This window comes from Dryobates pubescens, chromosome 33 (assembly GCF_014839835.1).
Source record: "Dryobates pubescens isolate bDryPub1 chromosome 33, bDryPub1.pri, whole genome shotgun sequence".
In the NCBI taxonomy this organism is placed as follows: Eukaryota; Metazoa; Chordata; class Aves; order Piciformes; family Picidae; genus Dryobates; species Dryobates pubescens.
In genome coordinates this window covers 7,995,759-8,022,475 of record NC_071644.1, presented here as the reverse complement: position 1 = coordinate 8,022,475, position 26,717 = coordinate 7,995,759, and the positions used below count along the sequence as shown (strand labels likewise).

General features: G+C 43.9%; 1 protein-coding gene across 2 annotated transcripts; it reads right to left on the bottom strand.

Moving 5' to 3' along the window:
- Positions 1-3,738: 3,738 nt before the first annotated feature.
- GABRD (gamma-aminobutyric acid type A receptor subunit delta) lies at positions 3,739-19,967 on the bottom strand. Of its 2 annotated transcripts, none has more exons than XM_054175756.1 (9): positions 19,652-19,967; positions 11,222-11,334; positions 10,621-10,688; positions 9,964-10,184; positions 9,111-9,193; positions 7,604-7,741; positions 6,526-6,681; positions 5,776-5,987; positions 3,739-5,014 (listed from the first exon to the last, which is right to left on the bottom strand). In XM_054175756.1, exons 1-9 carry the CDS (start codon positions 19,717-19,719, stop codon positions 4,715-4,717), a joined length of 1,359 nt encoding a protein of 452 aa, XP_054031731.1. In that variant the 5' UTR covers positions 19,720-19,967; the 3' UTR covers positions 3,739-4,714. The 2 variants fall into 2 exon arrangements, with proteins under 2 accessions (XP_054031731.1, XP_054031732.1); XM_054175757.1 differs by having other exon boundaries at positions 6,526-6,678; positions 19,652-19,966.
- Between the last annotated feature and the right edge of the window lie 6,750 nt (positions 19,968-26,717).

Here is a 26,717-nt window from a genome sequence, read left to right as displayed (position 1 = left end):
TTTAGTGGGGTTTGTCAGTGTTGTTTTGTTCTTTCCTTTTTTTGACTAATCTTTTTGCAGAACAGTGAACTCCCAATAACATCTGATGAGCCCTGGTGGTGCTATATTTTCTGACAGCCTGGGCTTGACTGTCTTCTCAGATTTGTCTTTACTTTGCAGGACTTAGTTAAAGGAATAGCTGTGACACAAAGCTGGTATGAGGAGAGAACAGATCCCTAATGCATTATGTAACGACGGGCTTAGATCCTCCCATTCATTTCATGTAAGAGACGAGCTGGAAAGGCAGCAGGAGACAGTGCCTTTCTCATCTCAGCTACCAAACCCCTCCACACAGACACCTTAATGGCCAATTTTTTATTCAGTTTGTATTAAGAAGAATCAGCTCTATGTGCCCGTAACATATTGCACACAACATTAGAACATCAAACTCCCTTCCAGCCACTGCCAGTGTGTTTAGCTGCTGCCATGAAGTGGGCTTCAGGGAGTTGCTTCAGATTATTTTATTTGCTTTAATTTAAATTATTCCCAGAAACTTTCTGTAAGCTTTTTGTTACCTCTTCTGCCTCACAGACGGATATGCAGGGGTGCTGTTTTCCTCCTGATGTGAAGAGCTTTCTTAGGTTAATGACTGAACATTTGAAATCAGAGCAATCTCTGTAAGTGGTTTGTTGTGCCAACAGTGGAAGCCTCATTGAGTTCTATTGGTTTCGCTACATTATCTGTTGGATTAGCAAACCAGCTAGGAACTGATGGGAGAGCTTTTACTTGAACTTGGATAAATGCTTTCCTTTTTACCCAGAAACAGGACAGGCATTTCTGTATGTTAACCTCTTTACAGTGCTGGCCCTGCCAGCATTACTTTCCAACAAATCATGCAATATCTTGCTCTTCTTCATCTTGTGCTTTCTAATTCTTCTCAGCCTCTTGAGGCAGTAACAGCTATTTGTTAACACAAATACAGTAGTCTGCATAAGTGCCCCACAGAAAGCGTTTATGAGTACAGAATGGTACTTTCTCTTCTGCTGTCAAGGCCAAAGTAGACTTTTACAAGCCCTTGGGCACTGAATAGGCAGGTTTTCATTATGGGATGAAATCTCTGAGGTTATTCTGATTTTCTTTCCAGTGCATTTTCTCTTTCAGTCCAATCGCTGCAATGTCTATTCTGTCCCTTTATAGAAACTCCAATTTCTGTACATCTACATTTTATTAACACTTCACATTTAGAATGGTTACATTAACACACATCCCACTCTTTTTCTCACAGACACACCACTCCATAGAGCAGCACTCTAAATTGCTGCAAAGAATACAAATGCTTTCAGGTACAGCACAAAAAAATTGCCTTCTGTCCATCATTTTTTTTTCCCCTTCCCCTCTCTGGACACAACTCATCCAAAGTTGGCATTCAACTGATATCAAATTGAGCTGATTTCTCTTTATTAAGAGCATCATGAAATTCAAGTTGGATGAGGCATTGTCTTTAGATCCTGTTATGTCTAAAGCATTCGTGTCTGATGATTTTTACGTATGGTAATTTTATAGGAGAAAAAGGGAAAGCACATGCAAAAGTACAGAGGATTCAAATTTATGCATCTCTCCAGTCATTACACCATACTCCTGTGCTGAAATTTCTCCTTAGAGGAGTTTGAATGGCATCTGACTTTTCTATTTCTGTCTCTGGAAACAGATTTAAGAAAATCCCACTCTTATGTTGGAGGTGTTTTGTCTTCTTCTACTCATGCAAGTGCAGCACCAGTAGCTGAAACGCCTGTTCTCTCCTCTGAGTCACCTTGTTCCTGGAAGGGACACAATTGCCATATGTGCTCACAGTGCACACTCCTGACTGCCTGCAATGTTTGGAGACATTTTTTCCCCCCTCCTTTATGCTCCTGTCTACACCATTGTGATAGTCTAGCATTCTTGCTTTGGGGGGGGTTGAGGAAAAGATTGCTGCCACCTTTTACTTTGATCAATCACGACTGAGCTCTGCACCTTGAAGTCAAACTACCTAAAAAATTGACTGGCTAAATCTTTTCAAGAAGTCAGCAGGACACACTGCCTGTGACTGCCTCCCAGATGGAGAAGCAACTCATTTTGTCCAAACCACCATGTGATTACTCAGCTGGCTTCAGTGTAAGGAGTTATGTCAGGTGCACAGTTATAAACTCTAGCTGCTGAAGTAATTAGATTAGACATTGCCTTTAGAATATCTTCAGCCACCTTCTTACTAAGTGCTCTAAATAACCACCCACTGCACACTGGAGGAAGAAAGGGGACTTAAGATACATTGCTGAGCCAGGATCATGGAAAAAGGAATACCTTAGTAAGGAAAAGGCAGTGTAAAGTCATGCTTCTGTTGGTTTTATTCCACTCTGCACTCAATCATTATATAAAACATTAAGAATGATTCAGAAGGGAAGAGGAGGAGTTGAATTTCCTTGGGGATAAAGTGGTTATGACCAAAACCACACTTAGAAAAAGAAAGTATGTGTTTCTGTAGTGTAGCATGTCATCAACATCAGGAGCAAACACCAAGGAAAATAAAATAGAGAGAAGCAGAACAAAAAGGAGAAGCCTGATTACCTGCATATATTGAAGGAGATGCAGAGTTTCATTAGCTTTCTGGGTGTTGTGTAAAGCTTATGTGAGGCTCAGAAACTATGGGAAATAGCACCATGTGAGTACTGGTAGGATGTACTTACCCAGCTGGAGGATAAGAGCTTCTGTCTCTCCTGAAGGGTTTTTCTTCTGTCACCTCAGTGATACAGGAAAGAAATCAGAATCATTATCCCAGTTTTGCTGGTGATGCAGTGAAATGACCCAACTAAGATTCCCCAGTAAGTCAATCTTGGAGCAGGATCAGGGTGCCTCAGCCCAGGGCTGGACTGGTGAGAACTTTGTGGAACCATTATAGCATGTTGTCAGTTTGCTCTTTCCAGCACACTGTTGGTAGGGAACGTTTCCATTATAACAAAACTAAAGCTTGAGCTGAACCTAATCCTGACTGCTGATGGGAGCATAGTTTCTATCAGAGCTCAGTTCAGTATCAGTACTTTTTCTTCAAAGCATTCAGTGATATTGAACAAATCTGAAGTTCTAAACCTGTGTTAAAACACTATGTCTTTCAGTGCTGGTCATATGAAATCAACCTATATGTCACAGATAAGTAAGGCAGGAGGACTGTGTGCACTCTGATCAAGTGCTTGTTTCATCCTTACTGCAACTATCAATCATCAACCACTCTGTTCAAGATTCCCATCTTCAAAGCCCAGCATAGCTCTTCTCTTATCTACATCTTCTGGCTGTTTAATCTTGCACCTCCCATGCTCCCTTCAAGCGTAGCTTTCAGCCACTTGCTTTGCTTCCTTTGTTCCCTCTCTCTCATTTCATGCCATCTTTTGTCTCAGTCTCTATATTTAAAACAACCTCTCAACAAAATCCTCAAAAAATTAATCTGTGCCTTTAGCAGTGTCTTACTTGGGTTTCCTACACTGACAGTGGTTCAGTAGTTTAAATCCCTCTCCCAATGTATTTACTGGGGAGATTTTGAGAGATTAATTGTGAAACCTGTATTTGCTGTGAATACCTTGTTCATTTGCTGGCTTCACTGGAATTATTTACAGAACACAGTGGATTTTTTGCATGAATTGGGTAAGAGGATCTAATCCTGAATGCAGGAGTGTTGTGAGTACCCAGAAATTTCACTGTCAAACAATGGAAGTGAAGGAGTCTAACATATTCATCCAGCCTCTGAATAAAAATGGGGGAAATGTCCCAATCAGCTGAGAAACTTCCAGCCATTTATGACTATTTTTTCTTTTAAACTTCACTCAGCTATTAAGGGACAGAGGCAAAAAAAGGATGTTTTCAGAGGTGCACACAGTAGACTCTCACTGAAAATCAAAGACATTAATTCTGAGTCTGAGTTCCTTCCTTAGCAAGCACCTTGACATATTTTCCCTACCCTGCACAGAAAGCCTGAGCTCTCCCTGAGTTTCTAAATCACTTTTGTCTATTCTGGGGCCTATTAAACTAATAAATATTTCTGTAGTCAAGTGTTTAAACTTTCATTAGCTTAGTTCTGAGAGTAATGCAATCATCATTAACAAATCAGTAGAATTTTCTGTAGTATATTTTATTTCATGCTGTGACTAGGAGCATTGAAATGTTCTGAATACTTTAGCCAAGACAAAGAATAATTTAAGGAAAAGCCTCCACTCCCCTCTGTTCCCTTTTACTTTGTTCATCAGGTTTTTATGATGAAAAATTCCAGCTTTAGCACTGCTGTTAAACCTAAACCATCCCAGAGAAGGCCAGATGCAGGAAGTCACTCCTATGTGGAAGTGAGGAATTAGCTCTTCCATTACAAAAAAGGAAATGATCTGAGTGTGAAAAGCCAAATCTTTGTTACTGATCAGCCCTTGAAGTGGAGGAAACCCATGGTAATTTGAGATTTAAACTTCTGCTGCAAATATGTACATTTCAAAAATTGTCTGCTGGTAACAGAAGAAATAAGGAGCCAGGATCGTTTGGCAGAGCACAAATCAAGATTGGGCAGAAATGGCTGCTTTGGGGAGGAACTGACTGCAGGACTTCCTTGGCTTTAGCAATGTCTCAAGCTCCTTGGAAAATACTTTTGAGAAGAGCTGGATCCATACAGTTTCAGCAAGGGCTCAGTTTGCAGCTCTTTACATCTTTCTGGATGGTTTGGTCTTCACATTGTGTATGCAACCCAGTAGATAACATTGACTGCTGCAAAGGCTGCTGGGAACACAGCTCTGGCATAAATATCGATGGTGTCGGCATCGATAGGCTTGAACAGGGACTTCAGACCACCCTTTTTATCCAGTTTCATGATGTGATGCTGCTTTCTCTCTCCAGTTTCTATTTCTATTGTGCCATAGGATCCAGGCAGGCTCCTGGGAATTCGGTGCTGCCTGTTGGAAATGACCAGTCCCTGGTTCACACCAGCTATGGAAAGGGAAAACAGAACAATGGCGTTCTTCACGTTGATCTGCAGGGGAAAGAGGAGAACCTGTGACAGCCATGGACAGGACAAAGGGGGTGTACTCATCCAGGCTAGCCATGGCACTGACAAGCTGAGATACCTCTGGGATCCCTAAGTGCTCAGTGGTATTTATCACTTGCCTTGGCAGAAGCATGGCTGGAAGACTGAGCTACCAGCTCTAAACTGTGGCTATCCTTTTAGAGGCTCTGAACCACCAAGGCATCACTGAGACAGCAGGCCTAGGCCCTCCCCACTGAAAACAACTGACTTTAAGGAGAGGGCTAGCCCATTGTGTGGTCAAAGCCAGTAAGCAGCTGTGAGGCTCTTGTCAAATCTAATGGAATGTGGAGGTGAGACAGGAAAGCAGCAAAACCATCTGGAATTCCTGGAAGAAGTTTCACCTAATGGACTCCTTTGTTCATTTTCACTGGGTTTCATATCCACATAACTTATACCCATGCTCATCTGAATTTACCCTGTTCGGTTCAGGTGTAAAATATGGCATCTCCAGGGCACAACATTCAGGACTATAGCCTAGTTTTTCTTTTGCTGATACTGTTCTTTTATGCTGTAGCAGAGGTAAAAGAGTCTTAGCAGAAGCTCTGAGAGTTGGCCTTTTTTCCCCATTTCATCTGATACTGTCATCATGACTTTGTTCTGACCCTACAGGAGCAACTCAGGGTTACCTTATCTTACACTTCCACAGCAGAAAAAGGTCCTAATGCAGGGTGATTTGCAAAGTTATTCACAGTATTACACTTACTGACCTCTGCACTCTGCCTTCTCGCCTTGATCTTGTTCTTCTGCTTTTTCATGTAGTCAGCATTGAAATGTGCAAATGCATATTCTACCAGTGCAGCAAAGACAAACACATAGCAGATCCAGAAGTAGACATCAAGAGCCTTGATGGCAGATGCTCGTGGAAGCGATGATCGGGCGCTGACCATCAGGGTAGTCATAGTCAGAACAGTGGTTATACCTGCAGTGCAGCGTGAGAGAATTTACTTTAGCCTTGGGTGCACACTGGAAGGTGCATTTGCTAAGCTGAAGCTGAGGAATATTTTCATGCAGAAGCCCCTTAAGGGAGTGGCTTCTGGTTTTCCTGTTAAAAGCAGGGCAGTTGATGACTGAGGCAGCTTTGAACACGTTATCTTTGGGTTTGCTCTAGAGCAGGACAAAGCTGGAAGAATTCACCCTCAGAAACTTTTGGTTCTGGACTTGCAGCTCAGGCAAACAGACCCACAAGCTCTAGGAACACTTTTGTGTCACTGTCCCAGTTCCTTCAAATCAATTCTTTCACACATCTGCCTCACACTCACTACTGCTTTTAACCATCTTTAGATGGTCATTGTCTGTTCTCTACTGAAGTAGCTGCTCTGAAATTAAAACAGGAGGAAAAGCTTTTAGCAGACCCTCTCTTCCGCCAGTGGAGACGTGGGGTTCATCAGCACAGCTTCATGGAGAGGATCACTGCGAGTCAACATGCCCTTCCCTGTTAGCTCCCCAGACTGCTTTACCTAATGACACCCTGGCAGGCACAGCTGACTGGCTGATCCAGAAGGACACCCACGACATGGCCACTAGTAAGATAGAGGGAACGTAAGACTGAATGATGTACACGCCTCGATTGCGCCGAAGGTGGAAGTGGAGACTGAGCCTGGGAAACTGACCTGCTGGAAAAAAAGAGCAGACAAGGAAAGATTCCAACTGTGTGAATTACAGTTAAACTGGTAATCAAACTAACAGTTCCTATAATGACAGAGATCCACATTCTTATCTTCCAGACAGGGATCACAAAAAGCTTTTTTGAATGTCACTCAATTAGCCTTCCCGAACCCTGCACGAGGTGCTGCAGTTCTCATCAGCACTGTTAGCTAAGAATAGGTCAAATGATTTGTCTCAGGTCATATCAATGCCAGATCTGAAAATAAAATCATGAGTCTTCTTGAATAACAGTATTGCTTCAAAATGTGTACTGTCTTATCATCTGCTGTAGAAAGTCCTCCAGATACTAAATTTAGATTTTTTAAAAGGCCAAGTTAATTTCAAACTCAAAAAAGAGCTTAGAGGAGATGTGCAGCATAAATGAGAATATGAATACATGAAAGAGGATGAAAAATCAGCAGGAAAGAAATGACTCCAATCTTTCACAAACATTGCAATAAACCCAGTGATAGGCATACACACCACTGACTTCTACTGGGTAGAATTAGAATGATCTGACTGTACGTCACAGGCCTCATAGCATCAGGGCTAATGGAAATTTTTCTTTATCCAAAGCTACAAATTAGGTCAAGAAAATGTGAGCTGTACCTCAAGTTTTTATCAAGTGCTGGCTGGCTACTCCATGCAGAATTTTGTCCAACATACAGAGCTAAAGGACATCATACGCTACAGCGGCTACCTGAGGACCTAGGTTGGCATGTTACAAGTGTAAGCTGGAGAGCACTTAACAGAGAGTTTTCTCTCTGTCTTATCTGACTGGTTCTTAAATCAGGTACTTAAGAAGAAGGAGTTTCTATTAGAGATACAGGAGGTTTCCCTGGGCAGGAATAGCTCAGATACTGTCCCTGAACTGAAGACAGATCCTGTTACCAGATTTGAAGTTCATCATTTCTGTTGTGAACTGGTAATTGGTAATTGTGAACTGAGCGAGCTGCAGCTTGTCCAACCCATGGATCTCATCCTGGTTTTCTGACCAGTGGTAGACGATGTCCTCTGAAGAGTAGCCATCTGCCAAAAGAGAGCTGAATAAACACAAAGTTTGAGGAGGAAATTAAGAGCTTAGAGGACTCATAGTGGAGCCCCATTGCAAACAGGCTGTGATTCAGTCTGGATAATTCACTGTCCTGGCAACATCAACATTGCCAGTGTCACATCAGGGTAGCTTTCCTACAAGGAGAATAATCCAGGTTGATTCCATGGGTGGCAACTGGAAGATAACTGCTAGGGAGAGGTTCAGGGCACCAGGGACATGAGAGAGGAGGGATATGCATGAGGGATTTCTGTCATAAGCAGATCCATAGGAAATCTTTGCTAGTTTTGCTGTTAATGGACAACTTGCCTCTGTACCATTCATTTCTTTAAAGAGGCTAATTTTTTTTCCCTACATGTTTGTTTCACTGAAATCAAACCCCTCCAATTCAATTAAAACCAGAACTCCCTGCAGAACTTGCTGGGAGGGAGAACTGATTGCTGGTTCCGTCTGCTGTCTCTGCATTTGGTGATTACATAAGTAAAACTGGAGATTGCTATTTTTGACAGGATAAAATGGTATTGTGGTTAATTGCCTAGAAAACAAAGTCAGTGCTAAAAAGCAAAAAGAGACACTTGCATCAAAGGGCCAGTGGATCTGCTCAGAAACTGCTCTTCACCGCCTCAGGATCCCTCAGGACCTGAAGGCTCTTTGATATACCACCTACGAAAGGCAATTCCTTGGCATTGATTGGGTGGCCCCTGCTTGGGTTGGTGGTGAATTTCATTCAGAAGTATTAATGCTTGTGGGAATTACACACAGATTGTAGATAAAATACAGATTGGGCAAAATATGGATTCATTCTTCACCCTCCTGTGTGAGTACAGATGAATTTAAGCCAATCCAAGCAGGATTCTGGCTGTTTTCTGTCTAACAGGTATGGGAATACCAGGGCAAGCTGAACAGCCATGTCAGGGTTAGGCACAGTGGCATTCATCAAAAGCAGGGAAATCTTTCTTTTTCCTGTTTTCTCATTAACATCAGATTTTGCCCATGGACTTCTCTACTTACTCTCACTGGATGTGATGCAGAGCCCAGTAAATGTTAGTGACTGTCACAGCTGCATTGGGTTTTGCATCACACACCAAGTTCCAGGCACTGGTCAGCAGGACTGTAGGTTGTTCATCTCCACTAAACTAAATCCTACAGATTTGAATGGGATCAGAGCTGAACTGCTCTGGAAAAGTCCACAGGCTGATGTCCCACACACACGTTTGTGGCTTCTAAATCCCAAGGCATGCCTTAACATTTCATTGACTGAAGCAGAATCACCCCAGCAAACCAGTACCATATATGCAGGCTTGAAACAAAACAGAGGTTCTGTGAAACACTGTACTCAGCCCTTACAGCTCTCCAGATCCAACATGCATTCCTGCTCATCCATTGGGTACTTGGAAAGGTCCATGTCACAGGCCACTGTTGAGGTAATCCTGTTCCAAGCAATGGGAACACCAGTTAGCTGCATTCAGATTGAGCCTTTTCTTCAGAACTCAAAAGACTAAGTGGAAAACTTTCAAAGCATAATAAATCCTAATGCAGGAAACTGTTTTCAGAATCCTTATGGCTGCTGCCTTTACTGTGGGAAGCCCACAGGGAGGGGAAGTAGAAGAAAGGCCAAAGGACTTGTCTGATACCAGAGGATGCTTCAGATACTTCTGAGGGTAACAAGGACTTTTCTGAATCAAATCTGCTCACTTCCACTGTCCCTCGGATCACTACCAAAGCCTGAAGAGTCACTTAAAATATCAAAGGTCCACACTCAATTAGCTTTAAATAGAGTTACTGAGTGCTAGCAAGAACACTCCTCCAAAGTGAGGAAATACTGCTCTCACTGTCTGAAAGATGGGGAACTTGCTTCTAAGTCAGGCTCACAGTTCCCTTGGAAAATAGTGAGGGAGTGGAGAACGGAATCTTAGCTCTGTGTTAGCATCTCCTTGCCTGGTGACCAAAGAGTTACGAGATGCTTCTCTCCCCTTAAGGGCATTGTGAAAGTTATCAGTGATTATGCAGTGGAAAATGAGTTAGCTGTGCCAAAGACACCTTCCTGGCAGTGTAATCCTGGGAAAGGGGTCACCAGTCCTTCCATTTTAAAATAATCATTATTTGAGGACATGATCCTAGGAAAACTGAGTGATTACTTTATAGTAATGTGTTCCAGAAGTTCCTTCGTGCTGGAGTAGTCTTTCACTTTCTCACTCACCTGATGCTGTATAAAATGACTCCATCTGGCTGGAGCCTGATCAGTTTGTTTTCCACAGTCACATCATGGAACCAGGCAGACTTGGCATTCACTATGAAAGTATCTGGCAACCAGAGCTTGTCCACAAAGCGGCTGTCTAAGCCCAGGGTTTCATTGGTGTGGTTGTAGGAGAGACGATCATCTCGCCAGCTCTGGTGCAGAAACACTGTCATGGTGTACTCCTGGGACAAGCAGAATCCCAGTTAAAAGGTGATGCCAGGCAAACACAATGCTCAAACCTTGGGACTTGCTGAAAAAACCATTGCATTACTCTCAAAATGCACTAAGTGCTTCCAGTGCAAACAAGTATTGTTATACCCAGTCAATCCCAGAGCTGCCCCTGACATTTTCATTTCTGCCACATGCTTCTGCCATGGATAAAGCCAAGCTATCCAAATGAGCTACATGGACTGTGCTGCAGGAATTGCATTCGATTTCATGAGCAGAATCAGTTTATGTATCTTCACAAGTACAACTTTGGGGTTTAAAGGATCTTCTTGTGGCAGTTTCTCCACTCTAAATGTGTGGGGGATCAGCTGTCTCTCTAGTTGCTTTTCTACACTTGCTATCATTGCAGTATGTAGGTTCACAGCTTGGTAGATTTAACTCATAGCTTACCATGTTCACTTCTGAGATGTGGTCAATGCTGGCTACTTCAATTGCCAGAGCAACATTAACAGGAGGACCTGAGGGAAAAAAACGTTTGAATGGGGTGATGCACATCATCACAGCACCTATAAAAAGATAGATGGCCCAAGACTGTTCCATTCAGAGTGAACTCCTAAGTGTTTTCTGTGCTAAAGCACACTTTGCAAGTCAAATCTGCCTTAAAGCAAGAGATTTACATCTTTTACAGATCATCCCCTCAATTCCCAACAGAACACCTCCTTTGAGTGATAATGAGATCTAATCACAACTACTGAAAATTATGGAATCCTTTCTGGAAACCACATCAGGCAGCAGGACTTGAAGCAGTTGCAGAAATGATCACCATTTAATGTAATCTAATTCCAAATAGGTGTCAGTGATCTGAGAATTGGATCAGCAAGAGAGCTGCATTGCTGATTCTTTTTCAGAACCAAGCAAATTGGTGACTGTCATTATTTCCACTATCCAACTAATAGATGATGATAACCTTATAATCATGTAGAGGATGAGGTTCACATCAGAGGGTTGAAGATTGTAAGAAAGAAAAGAGACATTCTTCTGCAAGTCTCACCTCCAATGCCAGGCCTGAAGTTCCGTGCATAGCCCTTCATTAAATCATCCAGGTTGGGTAACCAGGAGATCTCGATGTTGGAACCTATGTAATCTCCAATGTCATTCATAGCTCTAGGTAAAGAGAACAAGGACCTCTTGACACTTGGCCATGTTACAAACAGAAAAAGAAAACATAAAATGGGAGACACTGACTTCCCTTGCACCAGAGACCACTTACAGTATGATCAGCTCTGTGGGCAATTTAGTGGAAAAATACTCTGTGGGGAGGGAAACCTTGTCAGACATTTCTCCTTAAATCCAAAGGTATTTCAGGCACAAGTGCAGCCTCCTTCTGAGATGTAAGCAATACTTCTGAAAGGTTTTCTCTTCAGAAATGTAAAGAAAGCATGAGGGGAAACCAAGACACTTTGTATACTACAGAAAATGCATCTGTGGATGCTGAAATGCAGCTATCTGAGTAGCAGGACACAGCAGCTGTGACAGCTCCCAGCACCACTATGGAACAGCTGAGCTCAAGAAGGCTGAAGGCTGTTTTATTGTCAAATGTGACAGGAAAACAGTAAGAATTCCACAGCTGAAAGCAGATTTAACATCTTCAGTGCTGTGAAAGTGCCATCGGGGCTGAGAAATACGAAAAGCAGTGCTAATAGAAGGTTAGGCCACACCTTGAGTCCTGTGTCCAGTTCCGGGCCCATCAATTTAAGAAGGACCTTGAGACTCTTGAATGTGTCCAGAGAAGGGCAATGAGGCTGGGGAGAGGCCTTGAGCACAAGCCCTGTGAGGAGAGGCTGAGGGAGCTGGGGTTGTTTAGCCTGGAGAAGAGAAGGCTCAGGGGAGACCTTATTGCTGTCTACAACTCCCTGCAGGGAGGTTGTAGCCAGGTGGGGGTTGGTCTCTTCTCCCAGGCAAGCAGCACCAGAACAAGAGGACACAGTCTCAAGCTGCACCAGGGGAGGTTTAGGCTGGAGGTGAGGAGAAAGTTCTTCCCAGAGAGAGTTGTTAGCCATTGGAATGTGCTGCCCAGGGAGGTGGTGGAGTCCCCACCCCTGGAGGTGTTCAAGAGGGGATTGGATGTGGCACTTGGAGCCATGGTTTAGTAGTCACGAGGTCTTGGGTGACAGGTTGGACTTAATGATCTTTGAGGTCTCTTCCAACCTTATGTACAAACACCTCTTACAAACAAAGGCAATCTTCTCTTGTCTTCAACTGTTTCAACTGAACTGGCAGATTTCATTTGAAGATCTGTGCCTGCTCACATAATTCCCCTTGCCAGCACTGTGACTGACATGACAGGCACAGAGAACTGAAGGCCTGTGACAACGTCTACCACAACTGTTTGTAAGGAGAAAAATTGCCAGTGGTTTGAGAGGGGCTGGATCTGAATGCAAATGCTGCTTCCAAACTGTCTGGGGACTGTTGTAGCATCTTCCACCACCTCCAGCAACAAACATGGAATTTGAGATGTACACATCACAGAAGAGAGAGAGCTGTTAAACACCCATGAAAGGCTGCACAATAATCTGTTTCTGCCTTGGTACTTATGTAACTTTCTTAGAGTGTCCATGCGACATTGACCCACATAAAGCACTTGGGTTTCCTCTTCAAAATATTTCAGCCTTGGCATTCAGCTCAGCACATGCAGAGTATCCTACAATAGCCAACTCTTCTCACAGGGGACTGCAAGAAAAATCTTTGACTGCCCTGGTCAGAAAATTTTGGAGTCAATTGCATAAGGAAGGAGTTGTGGGACTGTGATCTATAAAGGCAAGTTCAGAGCAGCAGAGACACTGAACACTTGCACTAATGGAACTGTCAAAGCTTCAGTGACCTTAGAGCACAGGGACTCTGCTCCAGTGGGAAACTTCATTAGCTCATGGCAAAAGGTTAAAACTGGGCATACACATTAAACTGCATTTAAAAGGTTTCCTTCTCATCAGCACACTGCTGTATGTTCACCTTAAATCACTATCTCACATATTCCTCATATTCCTTTATCTCTTCTGAGTAAGGATCTTGGAAGACTCAGAGCCATATTTTCAGCTACATAATTTGGAATAACAGAATTGATTTAGACAAGGGCTTTGAAGATTCATAACAGATGCTGACAGAGTTTTTTTCCATCTTTATTGGGTCTCATCAACTATATAAACACTTCTTTCTATCAGACTGCTGCTTCCCATGTGCTGGTCTTTCAATCATCCACCTGTCAGTATTTATTTAAATGAAATTATAGTTTCATAATACTTGGCAAGATCCAGCTGCTGAGGTCTGTCTTTCTTCTGCACTACCATAAAGCACTGCAGGTCAGAAATGCTTTCTTTCCTTTCCTTTTCTTGTACACTCTGGAAAGACTAAAGCTAGCAGGTTATACAGAAAACAAATAGCTGTAAATGAAGGCCCTGGCAGATTGGAGAGGACTGTGTTGAAAGGCTGGGAGAGCCTAGCTTATGCTTTTAGATGCAAACACTACCAAAGTGCTAGGTGCAAGGTGTACCCTTTCAATACCTTGCATGGGAGTGTTTAACCTGAGAAAAACAATGAAGCCAAGTCCTGCTGCTCCCTGTTCGCAATGGCTCTGGCTGCTTGTGTGCAGCAAGAACTCACTCCTAGGTAGCTGACTCCTAATCAGTCACTTGCTCTAAAAGCAGTATTGCTGTGAGGACTGCCAGCAGACTCAGCTTGTCTGAGAAAGCTCTTAGAGCAAGCAGCAGCTATCCTGTGTCAGTCTTGTATTTTAATGGCATTAAGGAAAGCCATACAGCTAAAAGAAGTTACAATGAGCAGAGTTGGGTTAAACACTGCAGGCTGGAGCTTGCCATGTGTTTTAAGCAGATTACAATCTAGAGGGAGTTTCACTTAAATATCCATGACACAATTAAAAAGAATCTTGCTTCTATTATTAATAAAGCCTTAGGGTCAGATCATCAGTGTAACAAATGTGTTGAAGTTAGCAGAGCTATATGCACATAATGCCAGTGGGGGTTATTAAAGTATAACAGCTGAAATAATTTCATGGCTAGATATACTTTGCTGATGTTTATACTAGTGGTTCATTTTAAAATCTCTTTGAAATGGGCAACAACATTACTCAGTTGCTGACATTCTCACACCCTAGCACGGTGCTCAGGCTGGCTCCTAGATACTCAGAGGGAAGATGTGAATCAGAATAACCTATGGTTTCATTTGCAAACAGCTCTCACAGAGTTACCAAAAGCTTTTGCTAATATTGGGCTTTGTTCCTGCAGATGATTAAGGGACTAGAGCATCTGTCACATGAGGAAAAGCTGAGAGCTGGGACTGATCAGCCTGGAGAAGGCTCAGGAGGGGATCTTGTATATAAATACCTGAAGGGAGGGTGTAAAGGCAGCAGGGCCAGGCTCTTAGCAGTGGTGCCCGGTGACAGGACCAGAGGCAGTGGACACAAGCTGAACACAGGAGGTTCTGCTTGGACACCAGGAGATGCTTTTTCACTGTGAGGGTGACCAAGCATTGGGACAGGCTGCCCAGAGAGGTTGTGGTCTCCCTGCTTGGAGATATTTAAATGCCATATGAACAAGGTCCTGAGCTCTGTGTGGCTCTTCTTGAGCAGCGGCGTGACAAACTGACCTCCAGGGGCCTCAACCATTCTGTGAACCCATACAGTACCTTTAAACTACTCACTGGTTACTTTAGACAGACCTAGTCTTCACATGACATTTTGTCAGCCCTACATGTAGGCTGATGGAGCAAGGGAGGTAATACAGACATAAGAACTAATGTAGCAGGGGCTGCAGGGGCTGGGTGTGTGACCCAACATGACATAAACAAGTCCAGCATCTGCTTGTGTCAGTCTGATAAGTGCTCTTCAGGACTAAAGGCAGCCCAGCTCCTCCAGCAGTAGAAGCCTCCCATTCCTCTGCTTTTTGTCCCCCAAAAATATTAAGGCAGAGAGGAAGCAGCAAACTCAAGGATATTATTCTGCCAACAATATTTTCATTTCTGTTCTATCTGATGAAGACAGAAGTGTGAATATTAGCAGACAGTGTAGCAGTGCTCGCACCAGTTTGTGCTAACTCCTCTGAACATTCCTCTAGACTTCTGTACATCTGGTACATGAAGGGTGGTGGGACAATTTCATTCATCCTTGACAAGCAGTTGGGTTTATATATGGCCATAAAATATGATTCATTTATTGCACCTGAAAAAGGATGAGGAGCACAGAAGAGATGCATTGGAAGGGATTAACTTTTTGTAGTGTAAGCAGGAAAGATGAAAAGAAAGGAAACTACTATTAGTTGATTCAGCAATTTCATTTCTTGATGTAAGCTGCTGTAAAGCTTGTTTTAGTAAGAAAAGGACTTTGTAAAATTAAGCTTCTGGTTTGGAAAATCCAAGGGGCATAACAGCTTCTCACAAAGCTTATCTTTACTTTGCACCAGGCCAGAGTGCAGTGCCTAGCTGACTGAATGGCAACACATCACTCTGGAAGTAATTCCCTAATCTAAAGCTGAACAGGATGAGGTTTTAGCCACATTCTGACTCTGTAAACATCTCATGCCAAGCAAATGTTCTGGAGAATATATTTGCATCTGTCCATATCTAGAATTTAAACATTGTGAGAACTTCAATGGAGCTCGTTGCTAGCAGCAGAAAGCAGAGAATAGTTCTCTTGCACCCTAGACAAAGGTAAGAGGAAATCACCATGGGTGAATGTGGCAAAGCTGCCAAGTTCTTTGCCTCACAAAACCACCATTGATACAAGTTAGGGAAAGCAACTCCAAGCAATGAATCTCAAATATCTCTTTCAGGGCTGAGTACTACTAGTTCTAGAACAAAAGGTACACACATCCCAGCAGCCTTTCTGACCTCTTTCTTCCAGCTGCTGCAGGACCAGTGCCTTCTGCTAACATGGAGTGATCTGGAGGAGAAGCATCCATCAGCTTGGCCAGCACATCTTTAAAGGGCTTGTTAAGGTAAGTGAGGCCTTAGCCTGTCTTCACTATCTTCCAGAATACAATATTACTAGAAAAAAATCTGATCAGGATTTGAATCACACCAAGGCAAGAGGCAGTCAGCATGTTGTGTGTCAACCAGAGAGGACATTAGCAATACTAATTTTGCACAGCACTGCAAACATCTCAGCAGCACCTCTAAGCCAGTGGCCAATGAGACTGATTTTAGGTCACACTTGTAAGGAGAAGGCACTAACCTTTTGACAAACACCTATAGCAGCAAGATGGAGAAATTTCCCTTTTGCATCTCCTGATTCTCTTTGAATTTGCTAACCTGATTCTTGTGGGGACTGTGACATAGTTGTTATGTGAATCTTTTAATCAGGTAGAAATACTGCTTGGACTGATCCTGGGGACTGGGATGGAGCACACATTGTTTCTTTGAGATAATCTTTTGGAGGCAAATATCCCAGAGGTCATTGCCACTCAGGAGAACTTCTTTTCTTGGGGAAAAAAAAAAGACAAGGAATATCCTGCAATGTCAGTAAACAATCTGGCCTCTGTCAAACTCCAGGATTATCCAGAGCAATATGTGTATCCTTCCCATCTGCCATTCCTGACTCTGAGTGAATCTCACTCTAAATACGTTTTGTGTTTTGAAATGTAATTGAAAAGGCATTAGGCTTAACTCATGGCAACCTTTGAACATGGAAGCCCTTATTTCCTCTCTATGAGTTCTAAGCTACAGAACACTGACCACTCTCTAGGTATACTCATGTGTTAAAACTGCTCTTTCCATGAAGAGAAGGAAAAGGCTACAGGAGACACAACAATTCCATGCAAATGGATAGAAGTCATCTAGCTTAGTAAAATCTTAAGTCTAAAAGATAGACCCACTTGTAATTAAAGAAGCAAAATCTCCATCAGTAAAGAATTCCCAAGTACAGACATACACCCCAGAACTCCTCTCAGTAGTACTCTTTCCCCATGTAGATGAAGAAACACTTCACTAAGTGTATCCCAGCAGATGATCGCATTCACCATGACACATTTATTACTGCAGCATCCACAGCATATCAAACTCTGGTGAAATAATGGAAGCCAAAGTCTTTCCCCCAAAGAGCTGCCAATCATTTAAATGCCAGATTTCTTGCCACTAATCACTGCCTCAAGCAGACCACAAAATAATGCTTTGTAAAACTGTTTACCTGCAAACAGCACTGGCATCAGCAGGTGTGCTGACTTAGGCTGGATTGGGCTCATTCTCCTCAGTCAAAGAGCACAGGACAGAGAAATTGCTTCAAATACAGCCCTGTGAAGCACCCTGAAAGCCTCTTTGAAAATGCCATGAGGAAGCAGGCTACACATATTCCCCACTTCCCTCCTCTGCCAAACCTTGATGTTATTTTAAGAGGCAGCTCTTCCTTTGAGAAGTCTTATGTCATAGCACTGAGTTCAGAACTTGCTGAAATGTTCTTCCTTTTTCAAGTGTTTCTGCTTGCACCTTCCAGCACGCAACAGAGACCTCGGCGTCGGATGGCCTCTGCCATCAGAGCCACAGATCACAGCGTTCAGAAAACAGAATCAGAGCAATGAAATGTAGCTCTTGGCAGGCTTGCCCATTATTATAAACCCACAACATTCATAAAATGCTGCTCTGCAGAGAAGCCTCTCTTACCAAAAAGAACTACATGTCAAATCACATTACAGAACTCCAAGGAAGAAGAACAAGAAGTCAGTGTGCTTCTTGGGGCCTTGCAAGGGGAGTTTTTCCATAGGTCACCTCTCAGTAATTTTACTGAAGGAAAGATGCAATTCTGGGTTAGTCCTGTTAACTCCTGAGGAGCACACATGTAAGCAAGGTTAATCATTTTTTGCAAGATTAAACAATGTTCTGCCATTGCCACACTAAATCCTGACTTCAGGAGACTCTTTCACTAACCACATCAGCTTGCTTTGACCATTGCACCTCTTACACTTTGGCATATTTGGAAAACCACTACAAACCCCTCTGCCACCAGTATCTTTCTAATAGCTCATCACTATTGTGTAACTGGAGGAAGAAAGTCAAGTAACTAGGTAATTAATCCAAACACATAGTAATTTATCCAACAAATTATAGGTTGCACATACCCTGGCAGTTGCTGTGCCTAGAAACATCCTTGAAAACAGAAGCTGGAAAGGCTGACTCCTCCTTAAAATTATTTTTGCCCTTTCTTTTATACTCAAACACCACTTTTCAACCAACACAAGCCCAAGTGCAGTCACACAAACAGGATCATCAAAACTGTGGGCAAGATCTCGATGCCCTTAGGTCATAAGCAGAATTTTTTCTGCCTTCACTCTAATACTGGATTGCTTCAGTGCACAAGGGTGTCAGGGTCTGACCCTGGATAACAGATTCAAGGTCACAGGACAAATCATTATGTCAGTCCTGCATAAGAGCAGTTGACTTGACACTTCCTCTAATGCAAGATCCTTTTCCTTGCCAGTGAAAAAATCAGATCTCACTAATTAATTCTCCAAACTCTAAGAGCAATGTTACGTCTTACTACCATTATCACTTTGCTTCTTATACTCCTCCGAAGCTATTAATAATGTCTATAAAGTAGGAGTAGGAAGACCCCTTGAATACCACAGCCATCTCTGCTCTGGATGATGTAGGCATCTTTTTACATGCAGCAAGTTCTTTTTTACTCCCCCTTCTATTTTCATTGCATAATCATGGCCAGCTTTCTCCACACACAGCCTCCAGATCTGGAGAGAATATATAGAGAGCATAGCTGGTTGCCTAGCTAACACCTTCAGAATCAATGTGACTGCAAAGTGCAAACATGGATCTTTACAATTGATTATTTTAAGAAATGGTTGGCGTTCTTCAAACATTTTTTCCTAAGGTTTCTGCCAGTCTCTTCCTCATCTCTCAAGTTCAGGAGATGTAATGAACCCTTTAGAGAGGAATGTCTGTATTTGGGGATTTTGTAATTGTGCCTATGGAGGCCCTAAGCAGAGATGCTCAGTTCGTACCCCACTGGTTGTGCTGGCTTTATGGATGAGTTTCATGTTCCAGCAGGCCCCCTACAGAGCTGTTTAAGGGGATGAGGCTGTGCAGTGCCATTACAAAAAGTGATTGCCCCCAATTTAGTGCAAGTGCCCTCGGGAAAAGGCTTCCATGGGCATCCTTTTAAAATACACCCCTTGATTAACCCAATAAACTGCTGCTCCGTTGGCAGAAGTGCATCCTCTGCTAGAAAAAGAAGGGGGGAAAAAAAAACACGAAAAGATGGAACACATTGAGGAAACTCTTCAGACAAGACCCCTTTTGGTACTGAACACTCACTCGGACAGTCACAGCCCTTAAACACAGGGCATCCCTAGCCAAAACTGGGAGTGGGAGCTAAGGAGAGATGCACAGCCAGACCTGGCATTTTTTCCCCCACCACACCAAAAGAAGGGCTAAGGCCAGGATAGGAATGAATAAAAAAGTGTTTTCTTACCTGATACACCTGTGCTGCTGGGTGCAGAGTAGAACCAAGGCAGGGAAAACCCAGGTAAGAAATTCCATTTTACTCCCATTTATTAGACACTGGCAAACAAAACCCAGGTGTCCTGGCTCTGTTGGCGGCTCCCGAGCTCCAGTAGTGTTGCCATCCTCGCCGTGCTAAGTTGAGCTGAGTTTGAAGCGACGTATTGCTGCTCAGCAGCAGCAGCCCCCACAGCCTGGGCAGTGCCCCGGAGCCATGCAGGCAGCCAGCGGTGCGGGGCGGGAAGCGGGGCAGCTCCTGCTCTGCGGCTGCCCCCAGGTCCGGCTCCGCGCCTCACCCCCGCCCGGCTCGGCTGCCCGGCTCCGGCATCGCTCCTCCGCTGCCTTCAGGAGTGCTCAGCGCTTGCCCCGGCCGGGCCGCCCGGCTGCGAAGCTGCTTGCCGAGGAGAAGCTCCAAAATGCCCGATGAATCCCACCGAGTGCGGCGGGCGGCGAACCACAAGTGCTCCGGGGGCAGCGGACATGTCCTGGGCGAACGCTCACGGGGAGCAGGCGGGAGGCGCAGCCCGGGCTGAGGGCAGAGGCACCGCGGCCATGGAGCAGCCCGGAGCGAGGGGCACTGAGCGCGGGTTCAGCCAGCACCGGGCGGCATGGGAACCGCCGAGTGCCGCCGAGCGCTGCGAGCTGCCACCGCCCCCGCCGCCGCCCCCCGCTCCTCCCCGTGCCAATCCCGGCGGCACAGCTCCGGGGCGGCCGCAGACGGAGGGAAGCCTTCCGAGGAAAGAGGGAATATCGATGGGGGGACTCTGGTGAGGGGAAACTGCCACCTCCTTGCCTTCTCAAAACTGTCCCGGGACGGTATAGACGCGGAAGAGGCAGACCCGAGGTTTGCCAAACTTCTGCCCCGTCGCTTTCCAAGGAGCTGCTCTGAAGTGCAATTCCCCAGGCCAGTCCAGCGGGCAGGGGGCTGGGAAACTGTCCTGGCGATGCTCCTTCGCACGGCTGCCGGGGGCTGGCATCCTCAGAGTTCGGTAACGCTCTGCATCGTTCTCCCTGCGTGCGCGGCACACTCTCGGGACCTCTGCTCGCTCGCACCGATCGGGACTCGGCACAGGAGGGTCCGGGAGGCAGCCCGGCCAGGTTCTTCGGGAGTTCGGTTTCAGCTTGATTTGCCGGTTAAAGTCGCCTTTCTTCTCCATATTCGCTCTTTCCTTCTCTCCTCCTCCACCTCCTCTGCTTTTTCCGTGCTGTTCAATCTAGAATGACAATTTCAAACCAACCCACAAAGGAAACTCTGGGAAGGAGACATTTAAAAGGAATTGTATCATAAAGCAAACCTGAATGTGCAGACACCTTAAGCAAATGAAAGGATGCACCTGGGGGTAAAGTGTTTATCTTTCTGTATGCTTAACTTCGTGTTCTTGTTTCATACCAGCATTTCAAATGGCAGCTAAGGGGTGGCGGGTGAGGGGAGAGTAACAGCCCCAGGAATGTTGAGATGTACACAACACACACACACGCACGACCATCTGAACATGTAAGAATGATGTGGAGCAGTTACTTTCTTTCTGAGCTTTTCCTTCCGCTGCACATACCCCTGGGGAGCTAATGCACACTACAGAGAAAATACCAACATTTAAACTCAAGTAGTTGGACTGGTGCACGAGAACTGTTTTTCTGGAGGAGGGAAACCAAAACATTTCTAATGGCATTTGCAGGATGAGATGCAGAGCAGAATGATTTTGTTTCTCTGTATAACAGATTCACACCTTTCAGGGCATTTTCATTCCCCCCCTCCCGATATTTTCCCTGCTCTTAAGGTTGGTGTTCCAACAAGCTCTGCACCTCCTCTGAGAAGTCCTTGGTATTGTTTTGCTCTCACCAGACACCTCTCACCTCATTTCCCAGTGAAACAGCAAAAGTTGTACATTTAGGAGTGGGTGTCTGTGTGGATCTCATACGTGTGTAGCACACGTGAGTGCATCACGGCAAGGCATGCTCGAAGGAATCCATGTTGCTACATAATTGACCATTAAAACAAGTGAAAATACAATGGCAGCCCTCTGGAAGGATCTTTACCAAAACAAAGGTGTTTCTGCCACAGCTACTCTTTCAGCTCACTTTGATCCCCTGAAGAAGTTCTCTGCTGTCAGTGGTTCTGCAAAAAAAAAAGAGGAAAACTATCACCTACTTACTTCTGCTAAATTCATTAAGGAAGTTCTGTTCCTTACATATTCTTCTACAGCTGTGCTCCTTTTCCAGCGGCTCTACAGCCCAAACCAGTAAGGTGATCACCACAAAACCTTCCATGCAGTTGTGATGGGAATATGGTTAAACTGAGGATTTTAATACCTTTTCTGCAAGCAAGCAAGCAAACAAACAAGAACACCACTAAAAATCTGGGAATCAAGGTACAATGTCAGGGTTCTGAGTGCCCTGTCCCATTCACTTCACTGGGCATAGCACTCACATTTAACCAACTGCTGAAATCATCTTGGATAATTCTGGTTTTATACCATAGATTAGGATTCATTATGTCATCATGGATAAAAGAATCAGGTACAGGGATTTTCCCTCACAGCCACAATACTGCCTGGGTCTAACAAAACATGGTGTTGTTTTTTTCCACAGGGCTGATTTAGCTACCACTTTTTGTCTGTACTTTAGAAAACAAAATGATGTTCAAAGATCCATTCCCACAAAATCCTAAAAGCAATGTGTAGCTTCTCTGAGCTAAATCCATGACATTTGATACATATGGGCCTTAATTACAGCCTCTGTGTGAGAGAGAAGGGCAAATGCGAGGTCATTCAGCCTTGGGTTTAGTTGATCCTGCACCCAAATACATATGTAAGCAAACCAAGCTGTTACATATAGCTACACTCAAAATTAATTATTCCTATTAGCCAATGGGAAGAGAGATAAAATAATAATGATCAACAATATATTTCATTTCCTGCAGCTCTAGCAGAATATCCCAAACTCTTTGCAGTCAATGACAGATTAAAATTGCCCAAGAGATAGATTAAAAAACAATTAAAATTGCTATTAAAACATCAAAACAAAACCAAATAAATAAGCTGCCCAAATCTTCCTCATCTAATCCTCTTGAAAATAATTAAAGCTTTCCTTTAGCTACTGGCTGGGAACTGTCAAATGTTCTTAAAAGGATGGCACATGATACCAAATGCTCCTTAAGCCCTTTTGTCACTGCTAAATGACTGCCTCTCCCTGATCCCCATGGCTGCAGGCTCTGGCTCCTCTGGAGATACCCATCCTGGGGGCTGACCTTGCGTAGGAGCTCGGCTGCATCAGCAGAGAGCACAGGAGGTCAAACCATGCTCCAGCGCCACCAGGTTGCAGGTCAAAGCTACACAGTTTGGAACAAAATGCAGATTTGCTGCTGTGCACATGAAGCTAGAGCAGGGCTGGCAAAGCAACCTACTAATGACCAATGTGGCACCTTGGGCAGCACCTCCATGGCACCTGACCGTGGCAGTCCATCGGAGGTTGGTGGCCTACAGCCACACCTGGACAATTTTGCACATTGAAACATCAGTTGTTGTTGTCAGTATATTAACAGTTACTGATTTGGGAGGTATTTAGCCTTTCTCAAGTAGTAAGCAAAGGTCTCTGAATTAATATTTTACTACAATGAAACTCAGCATGTCAGAATCCATCAAGTATTTTTCTTCTGGGACATCTAACAGGAATTACTTTTTTTTCCTGATCACAGTCACCTGTATTTTTGTAACTGGAGGGCATAATTTGATGAGATTGAGAAGAAACATGCTCAGTGGTGTGGGCTAGATAACAAGTTTTCATTGTCCTTTATTACCTCAGGATGTCGAGAGCCCTGCAAAAGGTCATTACTTAGACTTCTTTCACAGTTGCACTGCATTGTCTGATATTCTTAACAGATCATTTCCTAAACAGGACAGGTGGTTGTGCTGCCAGCAAAGCAAAGATGTCATATCATCACAGATAATTTTTAGAGGCAAAAACAGTACCACATGGATCATTAGTTTCACTCTCCCACGATTCCACACAAACAGCTCGGGAAAGACTCTCGTGGCAACATCACCAAATATCTCCAATACACAAATTACACACATCTCTATTTCTAGAAATGAGATTTGGGAATATCAGTAGCATTCACATGGTGGGAATATTTATCTCATTTCAGAGGTGGCACCATGCCTGTCCCTTGGCCCCAACACAGGCCCCAACTAAATATCATTCCAACCACAACATTCATTTTCCTTTCACCTAGAGCACTGGCTGAGAAATCCAGTTTTTATGTGTCTCCAGATAAATGTTCTGTAGAACTTCCCCTTCCTCCCTCAGTCAGCATAGATTTATTTCTTTTTATAACCATGAAGCACACTGTGGCTAGACCCTTTGCCTTCTTTTTCTCTCTGTGCAACAGACTTGAGATGAAATTCCCCACCTTGCCCCTGAGTTAGTTCCAGGACTGGAGATGCCTTTCTTACTCCAGCTGTGTTGCTCTCAATGCTGCACTCCCAGCTGATGTCACCCCAGGCCATTCCTCTGTGGAGCTCCCTGAGGGCAAATGCCCCTCTCATTCTTTCTTACTCCATCTGATGTAGTAAGATAATGATGAGTCAGTGGCAAGATGCTTATCAATATTCTGCCAGTCTTTACAGTCCATCATTGATCTGTATCACAGATTAGAGGCAGACAATTTTTATGTAATCTGAGATGAACCACACTGGGGGAAAAAAAAAAAAAAGATTCCATTATTGGCATGTTTTCTGCCTAAAAGCTAGAAAGCTCCATATATGAGCCACTGTCACCTTGGAAACGTTCAGGAAAAAATGCCAACTGCCTGTAGAAGCAGTGTGTGGCCACACAGCAAACAGACCTGGCCAGTTCTACCAACTTCCAAATTGATCACGAGCTGGTACTAAAGTCACTTCACTGAATTACCTCTGACTTCAACTCCACAGTGAGAAACCAGCAGGTTTTTCATTTCTACATGCTCCATGACCCAGCTTCCTAGAGGTGTGTCACTGCTGGTCAGTGCCTACAAAATCCAGAAGAGCAGCATCAGCTGCTGCCTTTTTGTGCATTTCCTGGAGCTTAGAGCTGGGGTGGGTCTACTGACTTAAAGTTGATAGACGTAAATTGTGGCTTGGGAGATAAGAACTTGTCTGGGAAGCCACAATTTAGCATCCTCAGAGGAACTGCAATAATCTTTTCTTGCTTCTGTGCGGAGGATAAAAATCTAGATTGCCCTTCCCTAGTGACAAAGTATTCACCTGACACCAAACCATGCCCAGCAGGCAGGAAATCCTGCAGGCAGCTACAGCTGGTAGAGTGCACTCTGAAACCACTGCTGCTGATTGCAAGGGGGCTGTTGTAAAACTTGAATAACAAAACATCTGGTATCTCTGTATTAAGCTGGATTAGCAACCCGAACTTTGTTCCAGTTCAGAGTGAATACTACATCAACATTTCCTAGGGAACAACAGCTCCATTCCTAATCGTCTCTGCACGCCGTGTCTCTGGCTGCAGCACTGCTTATAATCCACCATGGCTTACAGCAGTTGCCCATCAGCTCTTCTCTCACTCCAGTGCTGGTTAGGGTTTGGGGAAACTTAGTGGTTGTGCTTGTGGTATTTATTTATTGCTAAAACTACAGTTACTAATTTTGGTTGTTATGAAAATTGTCCAAGCAGCTGGAAACTGAATAAAATACCCTGATTAAAAATATCACAAGAAACTGAAAATCCATGATATTACCAGGTGTTCTTAGAAGTGTTTTTCTGAGGGGGGGGAAAAAAAATCATGCTGGGATCTTTTACATCCTGGCTACATGAGTATGAGAACCAGCAGGTTCAGAGTTAACAAGTTTCATCTATTCTAGGTCTGCAGAGAGCTATACAGTTAATCACTGCATATTTTTAGCCTACATCTTGTAGCTTTAATCCTGCAAATGTCTGTATGTAATTTGTTTTATGTAATGTGAATAGATGCCATAAAATCAAGATTCTGCCATCTCCAGAGCTAAGAATGCCCACATCTTTCTACAGAACGAGGACCTCCAGCATAAGTGTAGGACAGTGAATTGGTCACTGTGAGTAAAATACACCCTGTATGGTGGGTGCCAGTGGAAATAAACACTTAGACAAGCAGCATGTGCTTGTGTGTATGCTGTCCTAAAATCCAGACCTGGCTTCTCATAGCAACTATAAAAAAAAACAAATCAGAGAAATGTGGCTTACAACTGAGGAACGTTTTCAATTACATAAATCTGAGAATGCCTTCCGTCTCTCCGTCCAGATCTGGGTGTATTTCTGTAGAGAGCTCCACTTATAGAATGATGTCCCAGTATTTTAATAACTGAGTCACTTTGAATCTTTGAACAGCTGAATTTCTCTAGCATGTCACTTAGTGCCAAGAATAAGGGGACAAGGATCTGCTTCGCTGTGACCGGAACCGCACGAAAGGTAGGGATGGAATGGAACAGAAAGGAGACCTACACATGGCAGCAAACACACAGGTTCAGAACTCTGAGGAGCAGAGTATTCCAACTGAGACATGAATACAGACATGGAGCTTTAGTAAATGACTGCAGTATCACCTACATACTTTGTCATGTCATGATTTTGTGCATCTTGTGGCAATTAGGGAAGCGTTGGAAGGAACCTCAAAACCTGCAGTTTGCTAGGGCTGGAGGAAGCATTCAGGACGTGACCTGAGAAATGGACAGCACGATCAGCACACAGGATTTTTGCTGTAATAACCTTTAATTAGTAAGTGATGGTGGAGTCCCTCTGTCAGTATTGCACAGGCTTGTTTCTGAAGACAGCTTCATTCTGGGTTGAAACTGGGAAATCGTTGGTATCATAGCATGTGTCTGCTCCAACCTCAGATCTGTATGCCCTGTGCAGTGCAGTCATGTGAATTCCTTCCAATGATGGGGTTAAATCAGAATGCTTTAACTGTATAACGTAGAATAAAGACACAGCTAAAGCTTACCAGGCAAACCCAGGAAGCCGTTGTGTTTCACAGTAGTGCGTATTTTAACCTATACTACCAAAAATACACACCAA